We start from the raw sequence: 13,293 nt of genomic DNA, 5'->3' as shown, positions 1-13,293 counted from the left end.
GATTGTTATATTTTATTCTATCTCTAAGACGTGAATTTGAGGCTACATATAATAAAACAAACAATAGTATTAGTAGTCAATGATTCTTGAAGTTCCAATAAATGGTTTATCAGTTACAGGACCACGTGGCTTAGAAAGTGAATACATGGGAAATTTTGGAAAGAGAATTAAGAATATAGTTTCAAATGATTTATTTAATTTTATTTAGCAATATCGATGAATTTTGATTATTGAAATTGCTTGGATATCCTTTTTTAGTTTCTAAAATCTATTTCTTAGTTCAACATCTTACTCCTATTATCTTACTAACTGAGAATTGAATCGATTCCATGATTCTAAGTTCATTCCATTATGAGAATGTATGACTAGAAAAGTGTTAATGTTTATTGCTCTACAAATTTGGTAGTTTTCCATTGAACGGTGGTCCTGTTAGTAGTAAGAAATAATACATTAAAATTATTGTAAAATCTTTTCCAATCTCAAGAGATTATGATAATTGCAAAATATAAGCAATGACATAAAAGTGCCAATAAATATTTAAAAGGCCAAAAGTGTCTTAAGGTAGACTTTCCCAGCACCATTTCATAGAAAAGGGGTCTCATAAACAGGTTAGAAAAGTAACCCCCCCCTTGGTCTTGATCACCTAAAAATCCACATCTACATAGACAGTACTTTACAGCTATCCCATCTGAAAGGATAGAAGGCTATGGAACAAAATTTTAGGAGACAAAATATCCCTTCTTTCACAAAATTCAAGCATATAATGCTTCTTATCAAGGGATATTTTTAATGAGAGGCCAAATTGGGACACATTCCTAATGAATGTTCGCTAGCTACTTGATAGTAATGTAGCGATTTGTTCCATGTCTGGCCCAGTAGTCCTTAAGATCCAATGGTACAGATAAATCATGTCCTTGTGCTGCAAACCTACTTAGTAATCGTGTGAAGACACTGCCGCTCATCTTTCTCCCTCCGATGCGTGCATGGCGCTTGTTAGGAAGCTGCGGTAGCGGATATACTGACAAAGTGGTGGTACAACAAGATGACTGCCATCCACCATTACCCCATTTGTAGCACTGCCGTGGTACTCCCGTGCATGTGCAAACCGGGACGGGCATGTAAGTTTCATCGAAGGTAACCAAATTCAAGCCAACATCTTGCCTATCCCATTCTGATTTGAACTTCGTCCCTTCCGAAGATGCCCTTTGATTTAAATCCTCACCCATTTTCTTTCCTTTACTAGGAGTCTTTGATGCCTTAGGAGAGATTGTCTTGTTCTCCTTAGTTTTCTTAGCCTGATGTGATTTGATAGCATCAGAAGGTATGATTGTCACCGGGAAGGCATCAGTGATCCGCACATCCTTTGTGTTGTATGTGGCATCTGTCATGTTATCTAGATAGTTAGCAGGATGGTGCATTCGTTTTGAACCGCGTTGAACTCCATTGCCCAATGAGAAGTTGATAGCATCTTCCCGATTTTGAAGTGCAGCAAGGGCATTATCGCGTTCCCTTATGGCATTATCCCTCTGAGCAATTGCTTCATCCCTCTGACGAAGGGCCTCATCTCTAGCAGCCAAGGCTTCATTCTTTTCAGATATAGCAGCTTCCAATTCTAGAATTGCACGCCTTTCGGCCATAATGGACCTAATTTTCTTATTCATAACTAGTGCATTTGGTTCCGTTACTTGATGCTGCGAAGCCATACTCCACTGCCCATTTCAAATAAAAAATCTAATCAATTAAATCAAGCGAAGAAAGATAGAAACAACAACGCATTCTACATATATGCATTGTTTACCGGGGAATTTGCTCCTCTGTAGTAGTCTATTGTATGCCTACTGTTTCCGTGTTTTTGGCCATCATCCATCATGCATGCAGAGGATTGAGCCACATGTGCAGAAGTTGATATCAAGCAGTGCAGTTTCCAGATTTAGATCAACAATTCCCAACTGAAAAACACATTTTGTAAATAAATGAGAATGCCAACAGCAACACCTGCACACATACATACGCAAGAAAGAAAGAAAGAAGCTCAACATATCCAATGAGAGGATCTTTTGATAGTACAAACAAGTGGAACCTATTGGCAAACCTGTACAACTAGAACAAATTCCTTGTCTTGAAACAGAATGAAATAACTCCAAACATCACTCAAATACAATTCATTAAAAGTGATATGACCAATATTGAACAAGGCCAACCCTATTATTTATCATACTATAATCCCGACGGAAGCAGAAACAAGGGCACCACCAGTGATTTGACACAAGTAACTTCAAAGGATGATTGGGTGCATTTGATATAAAACCCAAGCATCAGATTGTTTCATGACCAACAATAAGGCATCTTAGATACATGATTTTACATGGGACACCAATGGAAGAACATGATAGTATTGCAATCGCAGAGGTTCCCCCGAATTTAAAACATGTTTCTTACAGTGCAAAACAATTGCTGCATTGTGTGAAATGCTTTGACCCATCTATTGGAAAGGATAATAAAACTGACAAACAATCTGGGAATTGCATGCTATTCAGTATTAGAGCCATAACCAACACCAGAACAACAGTGGATTCATAATCCAAGAACCAGTGAGTGCAAAAGCTGCAACTAACAACAACTAAATCTTTGTAAGAATTGGAGCAAAGGAGCACCAGACCAAATGAAAGTAAAGTATATAAAAAAAAACACAATACAGCAAGGATGAAACCAGATAAAGAGGAGCAAGAAAATTTGAATAGGAAATAAGAAGGAATTAGTAACAGTGTAACTAAAGTCAATCTAAAGGCAAGGAAGACAACCTTATATGACATTTCATCAATGCTGCTATAACTACCCTAAGTGAGAAAGTAACTTCCCCTTTTCAATAGAAGCTGCAAGAGGGGAGATATCCTTTGATATGTAAATTGCATATTAAACAAGCGAGAGCAGCTAACTAATGGAAATAACGAAAAGTAAAAGTGTAAATTATTAGTGTTCAACAACCAAAAACTTTGTCAATCACATCCATACAGTATGATGTAGCCCTGTCATGGCAAGAACAGAAATGCAAAGTTCTAAACAAAACTTCTATACACAAATTAGAGAACACTTCAAAGCATTGACTACATGCTATACTTTTCTACAGTTCAGATTTTATAGATTCTCTTTCATATTTCATTCATGCATTAATCTCCACTTCCTCCATAAACAGAGAACTTTAACTCTCTAATCAAAGTGTACCTAAGACTCCAAAGCAACTAAAAACAAATGCTGATGAAGATTTGAGGAAGCTATCTATCTATGCTTTAGCTCTGCAACAAAGTAATAATCTTTCATCACTGTGTTCACATAACAAAACTATGAAAGTAAAACTCAATGAAATCTGGATCCTAAAAGTTCCAACTTTTTTGCTCTTCTTTAATCATACAAACACGGAAATCTAATATGCTATCTCAACATGATAGCATCAAAGTAGTAGTGTATTAAACCCTCTTCCAGCTGAAACAGTGAAATGGCACACTTAAATTAACACCAGTATAACAACCACTACCACATTAAATTCTTCCCTTTTTTTTTACTCCAAAAATTGTTGTTCCCAATTGTTCAATTTTGCAATGTGGGAAGTGGGAACTGAATTCAAGTGCAAGGTAAAAGAAACCATGAAAGAGTGAAATTTTGAAGTTGATTCGTTTGGATTCAGAACGAATGTGACATTGTAAGTAGCAAAACAAGTAACAATAACGAGACCAAAGTAGCAAGTAAAAATTAAAATGTAAAAAAAGGGGGAAAATATTAAACAGAAAAATTAGACCTAGAAAGGTGAGAAGGGTTTATAAATTACGGAAAAAGAGAAGAAGAAAAATGGAGAAATGCATTTAGCGATAGGGAGAGAGAGAAGAGAGAGAGAGACTCACAGTCACAGGTAGAGAGGTAATGGAAGTGTGAATCGGAGAATGGTGAGAGAAAGAGAAAGGTGTTATTGGCGTTTTATGTTTGTTACCCTACGCAACGACAACGACATCTTTCTCGCCCAAATACATTGTCGTTTCAACTCTACTCTCTTCTCAACTCTCAAACCGCTTTCTGTCTTTCTACTTCTTCTTCTTTTCTTTTTTTTTTATTAAAGATATTTTTTTCATTCTTTATTTTCTTTGAGTTTTTAAAATAGCGAAACACATTTTTTATGAATTATATGTGATGAATGATATTTTAGACAAAAAAAAATGTGCCAAATCTCTTATATTTTTGTTATATATTTTATAAATTATCTAATAATTATTCTTTTATTTAATAAAAGAAAGACCAAGTTTGATTTTAAATAATAATAATAATAATAACAACAAAGAAGTTAGATACATAAATAAAAATACAATATATTTTATTATTTTAATTAATTTTTAATTAATTTTTATTCAATTTATGTTTGAGAATTAATTGTCAAAAAACATTTATAATTTACTAGTAATATAAATATTAAAGTTGAATAAAAAATTTAAAAAATATAAAATTCAACAAAATAAATCATTAACTGAATAGTATCATGATGTTTTTTTATTAAATTTATTTAATATATAAAATTTTACTAATATGTATCCTAAAAACATATTTTAAAAATATTATAAAAAATATTTTATTAAAATAATTAAAAAGATAAATTTTATTTTTTTTAATGTATTAAATTCATAAAAAATTTAAAATATTTTATTATTCTACTTTTAAAATATGTCTTTAGGATATAACATAACTAAATTCTTTTAATAACATATTTTTTATAAAATATTTAATAAGATCATTTTTATTTTAATATGCGGACATACAACTACAATTTTAAGAGAAGACACACACACACGCACATATATATATATATATATATATATATATATATATATATATATATATATATATATATATATATATATATATATATATATATATATACTTTTTTATAAATGTTAAAATTACTAGTGGGGACACTTGTCCCTACAAGAATATGCATACATCTCTTCCTAGGCACTTGTAATACAATTGTTTAGGATGGTGAAAATGAGTTAAATTTATTAATTCAGTATTTTTTTCAAATTTTCTCATAAAATTATGTTTCTTTAAGTTTGTTTGCTAAAAAATAACTTGAATTTTGTACAAACTTTACAAATATATATTTATATAAAAAATTAAAAACAGATTATCCTGTATAATTAGTCGGGTATAGTATTATCAGGAATTCAATTAAACTAGTCTAATCCAGTTGCATTGACTGAAGTCTGATTAAAAGGAATAATAGAGGTTTTCTGACAAAGAAAGTTTTTCACATGCATGGTTAATATGAAAATATGGAGAATTTTATGGTGCGTAAAAAATTAGTGTTTAATTTGTCTAAAAAATGAAAGAAAAAAAAAGTGTAGATTCTATTTTTTATATTTATATCATGTAGTGTAAAAATTAGACATGACAGATAACATCACGAAAAATATTTTGCACAAAGTATCTAACTAATTATGTGAGAAAAAATAAATAATTTTTCATAATAAGTTTAAGACTTATGTGACTTCACTAATTTTGAATGGATCGGATAAGCTAATTAATAGTTAAGATTTAAACACATTAGCTCAGTAAATAAAACAAATATTGTTTCTTATTATATCTGTCTGTCAATATATATATAAATAAAGGATTAGTTATTTTTTATGACATATTAAATGGTTATTAGAGAAATTCAATTGTGTCATTCTGATTAACACTAAACATATCTCTTTAACTTGAGTTTTAAAAATCAAATTACATAATTATAGTAAAATTATTTTTATAAATTATAAAATTTTTTAAATAAGTCCCAATTTTCAATTTTTGACCTTTTGTTAAATCACTCAGTTTATTAACCAGTTCTAGAAAAGAAAAATCAAAAGATGAAAATAATAAACATAAATTAAATCACACATTGATTTTACTGGTTCTTCAATTTCACCCCTCAGGTATAGGAGTGGCGTGTTGTTGTTGTGTATGCATGCTCATCATTAATCGTTAAGAAAATTTGAATTTTTTGTATTATTCTTTTGTTTAATTTGGCACAAAAAATCATATTGAAGTAGTTCTAGCATATTATTACGGCCATGGTATTGGTACTATTTACCTTTGACATATATATGTTGTGTCATAAAAAAATAAAGCAAGAGATGTGGATCGTTCAAGTTCTTTGACACAGACATATTATTTTTAGATTTTTTTTAATTTTCTTTTTAATTAGAACTGAATAATAAATTGAATGGTTTAAAAAAAAAAGTTAAAAATTATAAATTAAGATTTTTTAAAAAACTATTGTAATTTACAAAAAAAGTTTTATTATAATAGAATAATTAAGTTTTTAAAACTCAGATTAAATAAATAATTAGTGTTAATTATAATAATATAATTAAATTTATCTAAATAAATCATAGAAAATAATTAATTCTTTATTTACGAGTGAGATGTCTAGAAATCACAATATCCAAAGTGAAAATGTAGGTGAAGAGTAGTTTGATTTGATCCATGTTTGTATAGTTTCTTAAGAGTGAAGCTTAATTGGAATAATGCAAGCTCTTGAAGGTGATGCTTTTGCAATCCCAACAGTTGAAAAATGCTTGTGAGTGACCACAATTATATTTTTAGTCAACTCCACTATATTGATTGACTTCTTTTTTTTGGTCTTTTTTAGTTAATTTATTTTATTAAAAATTAATATAATCAATAATGTATGGAATAAAGAGAGTCTCATTGATGTGAACATCAAAGTTCTAACTCAAGGCATTATTATATGTTTCATAACATATTATCACAAGATATATTCCACGACTCATCAACTTGTTTTTGTTTTTTTTTTTTTAAATTTAAATTTAAAACTTCATTTATATTATCTAAATTTCTCAATGGTGCCAAAAAAATTTTTTACTTATTTCAAAACTTTGGTTTTTTTAGATATTATATATTAATTTTATACATGATTTATTGCATGCAAGGAGAAGGGTAGAGATTAGAGAATGTCAAAACGAACATGTTCATTCATTGCAAGTTGGTTCATCATCTCAACATGATTCACTTCTCTTGCTTGCATTTCCCCATCCAGTTGACTTTCCATTCATTTATTTTCAAAATAAAACCCTAAATTAAATTGCATGGAAAAGCAACCATATATATATATATATGAGATTATCATCCAATTAATGGTCCATCCTGGTTATCATGAGAACATATTCTTAAAACAATCCAAGTCAAGCTAGCTTGCATTTTGCAGTTGGAAAAAGAGAATTAATATGCACATGCATGTGGCCAATAATTGTCATCCTATAATAATATTAAGAGAAATGGTATGTGACCAATAAAATTTTTGATAAAATATATATATTTTTAAATTTTGCTAAAAATTTTAAAAAAATATTCATAAATTTTATATTATTTTAATTTTATTTCAAAAATTTTCAGTTTGCATTAAATATATTCTAAAAAAATAAATTTTCAAAAAGCTTAAAAGTAATCCAGTAATAATGCTTGACAATTAAGAGTTACTGATAGAGCTTTGTATTTAACTAACTTATATTAAAAGTTATCCTTGTAAAGTTTTTATTTAATTGGTTATAAACTTTTTAAAAATAACTGTTAATGGTATATTTAATACAAATAAAATATTTTTTCAATAAAATTAAAATAAAATAAAATTTAAAATTTATAAAATTTTTTAATAAATTTTAAAAATAAAAAATATACTTTAACTTAAAATTTATTATTTTTAATTAACATCTAACTAATTTTGAATAGTATTCTAAATCCTAAATTCTAATAGTATAAAAATAAACTATTGACTTAAAATATTGACTAATATTAATGAAAAGTGTTGATCCTTTAATATTTCTCTGATATTAATTAATATATAATAAAGAGAATATGTGACAACATATACCAAAATATGATGCTCTTTTTATTTAAAGTGACAAGATTATAATTTGTATGCATGTGTAGATATGATGATGGGGTATAAATAGAGGGTTGGATGATTGAAATGTAAAGCAAAAGAGAATTGAGAAAGGGAAGAGAAGGGGTGTTATATGTAGATGAAGAGTCATGTCTAATAGCCAAGGATGACTTGCCTAGCTATAACCATTATTCTTGGGACTCTGAAGGAATAATGAAAAAAGATTTGGAGTCCCTTGTTTTGGTTCAATGGCTGGCAGGTATCTTTGGCTGCTTGACTGTCTCTTATCTTACATGCAACACCTTCTTCACTCTTCTTATTATTAGGTTTAGAGATGCATCTAGCTAGTATAAATGATCTTAATTTCATTGGGTAAATGATTTTTTATGGAAACTTTTTGTTGAATATAATTTGCACCATCTTCTCTTTTTTTTTTTAATTTATTCTTTTCTGTTGTAACCTTTTTTTCAATTAATAATTAATTAGAGGGTTAAATCATAATAAATTATTGGCTTTTAGGAAAAAGTAATTTGGATAATATTAAAAGGTTAGTAGAATTTATTGTTTTTAGTTAGGATTAGTTAATAATACTTAAAAATATTGACTAAAATATTATGTTGTTGGTTGTTGTACTTAAAATATCAGACTACTGGATCAATATAAAATAAAATGGCTAGCGACCAAGATTTTTTCTCAAATAATTTTTGCAAGTTATTATTATTAATATTATTATTAGTATATATATTCTTGTTGTTTTTTTTTTTTGTATTATACTAAACATTTGTACAAGAATAGCGTAGAAACAAATCCATAACATAATTGCAAGAGACAATATATATATATATATATATATATATATATATATATATATATATATATATATATATATATATATATACGAATAATTAAAATCAGCAATAATTTTATACCATAATTAGATCTTCTTATCACTAAAAAAAACCGAGAATTTACGACGGTTTTTTTTTTAAGATTTAGGGCGGTTTTAATAATCCAACTTTTTCTTCATATCATCATCCAACAATTTTTGTTCCAACTTTTTCTTGTGGTGCAGGTTGATATCATCGTCACCTTTTTTTTTATTGTTTTGGTCTCAGCTTCGATGATCAAGTACGGTGACTAATCAAAGATGCCTTGTATGGAAATGAAATCAAATCATCATGTGAGTTCTCAGAAAATGTTGATTCATGAAATGTGGAATTGGAAGAAAAGCAAAAGTAGCAAAAATAATTTGCTTCAAACTCATGGGAAATTCAAAAAGTTGGATGAAGATGATATGGATACCCGAAATCTTAAATCCTAAATCCTATTTAAACCCTAAATTTTTAAAGTTCTTTTGTTATAGATGTACTTGATCTATATATATAAGTAAAAGAAGGTGTTGCTTTACAATTATTATAGTTCTTTTATGGTTTTTTTACTTCAATAGACTAATAAAATAATAATTAATTCGTTGTAAATCTAATTTTTTTTTAATTTATTATTAATCAATAAATATATATAAAACAAGATTTAAATTCTAATATTTATTTAAATAGATGAATAAATTAATTATTTAAATATATATATATAACTTTTTCTAATGTGTCCATTAAGGATTTATTGTCATCAACATATGAGATTAAACTAGAAATTAATTAGCGAACTATTATTATTGTAGACCACAAAATATTATTTTAATAATATAAAACCTCCAAAAGCTAATAATAATGATTTAGTAACGAAAAAATATTTGTTGTTTAATTTGTTGTCCCAAATGTATGTCATTAACTATTATTTTTTGTAGTACACGTATTATGTTTAGTTATGAAAAAATCTATTAGGATCATATTTAAGTTCTTGGCAGAATTTTACTAGTATCTCTTGTTACTCATTCTAAACCCTAATCACTACACCACAATTGAAATTTATAGCGGTTTATAATCGTCACTATTTTATTCACTAATTTAAAAAATAATGACTTGAAAATGCCACAATTTTAATGTGATTTTTTAATGCAGTGAGTCACAATTTTCTACATGAGATTTTTTAAAAAAATAGTTGATAAATTATAGTAATTTTTACCTTTTTAACTATATTTTTTTTTACATCATATTGATTAAATTTTAATATCAGTATAAGAAAAAACTAAATAGACAATAATACTAAATTCGGAGGCAGTTTCAAAATGTTAATCATTATCAGTAGTTAAATTCTTGAAAAAAAAAAGAAAAAAAAAGACACTATACAAAATTACAAACACTTATTTCAGGCAATAATTTATAATAAATATAACGCACATAAACTAGAGATAAGACACAATAGTAAAGATAAAAACCTAGCAATTTTGAAATAAAAATCTTTCCATTTAAAACATTTATAGCACTTTGGAGTTTGCACACCCTGATAATAAAGAAGACTACAAAATGAAGACACTATGTTAGCCTCACAAACGATAATCCCATTATATTTTTAGCAATTAAAAAAATATTTAATTTTGATGCACTGATAGTGTAAAACATTTTACACAGTCGTACAATTATATTCATTTTTTGGATGACCACTTAAGTGGTCAATGTAAAAGATAGTTATTTTATTAATGTGTTATTACGTAATTAGATACATGTATAAAACTACTTTATACTAATAATTATTAAAATTAAATTCTTAAAAAATAATATTTTATTTACAAACCTTTACCTGTGATTAAACAGAGACTATGTTAGGGACTGATGCTTGGACTAATTATTTGTTATGAAGCACAGACACTGATATGGATATTTGACGCGACACGACACGAAATATGTGAACACGTAAATTTAAAATTTTTTGATAAATTATAATGATATTTTACTATTTTATTAATATTAAAATATAAATTAATTTTTAATATTTTTTTAATTATATAAAATATTTAAAATATTTTTTATTTTAATAGTTAATAATATATAGTATTTCTAAATTTATTTTAAGAATATATATTAAAAATAAGGCTGGACACGCTGATATGTAATAGTATTTAGATGTATCCAAGTGTATCCGAAATTTTTTTTATTAAGACATAATTGGACACAAAAAACACACATGTTGAATAAATATCAATGAGTATCGTATCTGAAATGTGTGCGACACATCAATTCAAAAAAGTATCCATGCTTCGTAAATTACTTGTGTAGTGGGTTTAAACTTACATCAAGCATTTAATTAACTTTGGCAAGTAAAATTATACTCACACTATGGGGAAAAAAAATTGACTGATAACATAATAATGATTTTTGTACAACCTTATGCACTTGAATTAAGCAATTACATTAGTTGACTAGTAGAATTTTTATTGATTAAGTAATCATTTCAATCCGTAATCTTTGTTTATTAGTTAGTTAACCTTTCTGAATTCACAAAAAATATTTTAATTTCTATTCTAATCAACAAATTTACAAAACAAAAAAATGTTTTATAGTTTGTGGGTTTAAGAACTAACATAATAATAAATATTGAAGTGATTATTCAAAAAAAATATATCAATTTCGAAATTTACACTAGTTTGATACCTCGTGTATACTCTCTTAAGAGTGAAGCTTGGAATAATGCATGTAACTCATATTCAGAGCTTGGTTCTTTGCAATCCCAACAGTTGAAAAATTTGTGAGTGACCACAATTTTGAGGCAACTCGTCTATTTTAAATTTTTAATTGACTTTTTTTATATCTATTTTATTAAAAATTGTATAATTAATAGTCAAAGAATAAAGAGTTACATTGGTTGTGAACAAGTACACCATCGAATACTTTTTTTTGCACATTAAATTTTATTAAATCTTCCGGGCCATCAGTACTTTATTAATTTTTTTGGATATTAAAGAAAAAATCAATTAGGAAGTCAATTTTTTTTAACAATTTTTTAGTTAATATCAGTTATTTTTTTAAATTATTTTTTTAATTTTAAATTATAAAATTTAAATCTTAAACCCTCAATCCTAAATTATAAATTATAAATTTTTAAAAAAGTGAGAGATTTTACAATTAAAAATTAACTAATATTAATTAAATAAAATTTAATTCTTTCATCTTATATATTCGTTAAAGAATTACGTAGAAATTCATAATTAAATGTGTACAAATTTCTTTTTATAATAGTTATAAAAATTAAATTAGCCCGTGTCTTTTTATCAAGATGAAAAATAATTGCTAACAAGTTATAGTTCAAATTGCATAATCTTCCCATACTCATTTATGAGGTTGTGGGTTCAAGTCTCTGTATTTTTGGTAAAAAAAAAATAAAAAATTTTTCATAAAGTGAAAATGAATTACAAGACAAAACTTAACAATCAAGTAGAGAAGACATTGATTTCATATATGAAAAAAATAAATTGAAGAAACTAAAGGTTGAATGTCAAAGCGAACAGATTCAGTGCAAGTTGGTTCATCAACATGAAAAACTCTTGAAGGAACTGAAGCAGTTGACTTTGCCATTTTCAAATGGCTATGATTGCTTAGAATGGCAACACCTAGCATATATATATATATATATATATATATATATATATATATATATATATATATATTTAATAATCAATAAATTGAATATATAAAATGAGATTTATATATGAATACAATAATGGTCCATCCTATATTTCAGAACATATTCTTAAAAAGTAGTAATCTCTTTCTCTGGCTATTTAGTGTTGACACTCACAAAATCAAGCAAAGAGAATTTATATATGGATGATGGCAATATATATAGTTGACATATAATAATAATATGGTTAATAGTTAAATTAGTCTTTAAAAAACAAATCATTCTTTTAAATTTGTCATTGAAAAAATTTTTCAATTAAAATATTTGTTTTTCAGTTACTACATTAACAATTACCGTCAACGATTGATGTTGTAAAATGTTACTCGACAACATACATAATACCTGATATGTCTAATTGACAATATACATGTCTAATTAAAAAAAAGTTAATTTTTGAAGAACCGATTTAATTAATAAAATCTTTTAAAGATTAATTTAATTATTAACTAATAATTAATTAATTAATTAATTAATATTGTTAACAAGGAATATGTCACAACATATACCAATATTGTACTCTTTTCATTTTATGTGGCACATTGTATTCAAGTATATGATGGTGGCTATAAATAGGGGGTTTGTTCATAAGAAAGAGTTCATCAATTGAAAGGAAGAGAAGGGGTCTTGTATGTAGATGAAGAGTCATGTTTATTAGCCAAGGATGACTTGCCTAGCCATATCCACCTTTAATTTGAGCCCATTTATGTTATTTCTAGTTTTTTTTTTATTACTAAATTAGCATTTTTCTTTTATCTTCTATATCAGAATATATATAGAAAAATGAGTGAACCCATTTT

At 26.7% G+C, this 13,293-nt stretch overlaps 1 protein-coding gene across 4 annotated transcripts; it reads right to left on the bottom strand.

Annotated features, from left to right (window-relative positions):
• Positions 1-552: 552 nt before the first annotated feature.
• Positions 553-4,060, bottom strand: LOC112708121 (protein BASIC PENTACYSTEINE4). Of its 4 annotated transcripts, XM_072201781.1 has the most exons (4): positions 3,897-3,935; positions 2,802-2,873; positions 1,799-1,949; positions 553-1,709 (listed from the first exon to the last, which is right to left on the bottom strand). In XM_072201781.1, the coding sequence occupies exons 3-4, from the start codon at positions 1,868-1,870 to the stop codon at positions 834-836; spliced, it is 948 nt and encodes a 315-aa protein (XP_072057882.1). In that variant the 5' UTR covers positions 1,871-1,949; positions 2,802-2,873; positions 3,897-3,935; the 3' UTR covers positions 553-833. The 4 variants fall into 4 exon arrangements, with proteins under 4 accessions (XP_072057882.1, XP_025616048.1, XP_072057881.1 ...); XM_025760263.3 differs by lacking the exon at positions 2,802-2,873 and having other exon boundaries at positions 3,897-4,060; XM_072201780.1 differs by lacking the exon at positions 3,897-3,935 and having other exon boundaries at positions 2,440-3,888.
• Between the last annotated feature and the right edge of the window lie 9,233 nt (positions 4,061-13,293).

This window comes from Arachis hypogaea, chromosome 8, assembly GCF_003086295.3.
Source record: "Arachis hypogaea cultivar Tifrunner chromosome 8, arahy.Tifrunner.gnm2.J5K5, whole genome shotgun sequence".
NCBI lineage: Eukaryota > Viridiplantae > Streptophyta > Magnoliopsida > Fabales > Fabaceae > Arachis > Arachis hypogaea.
This window is presented reverse-complemented; position numbering and strand designations above follow the sequence as displayed.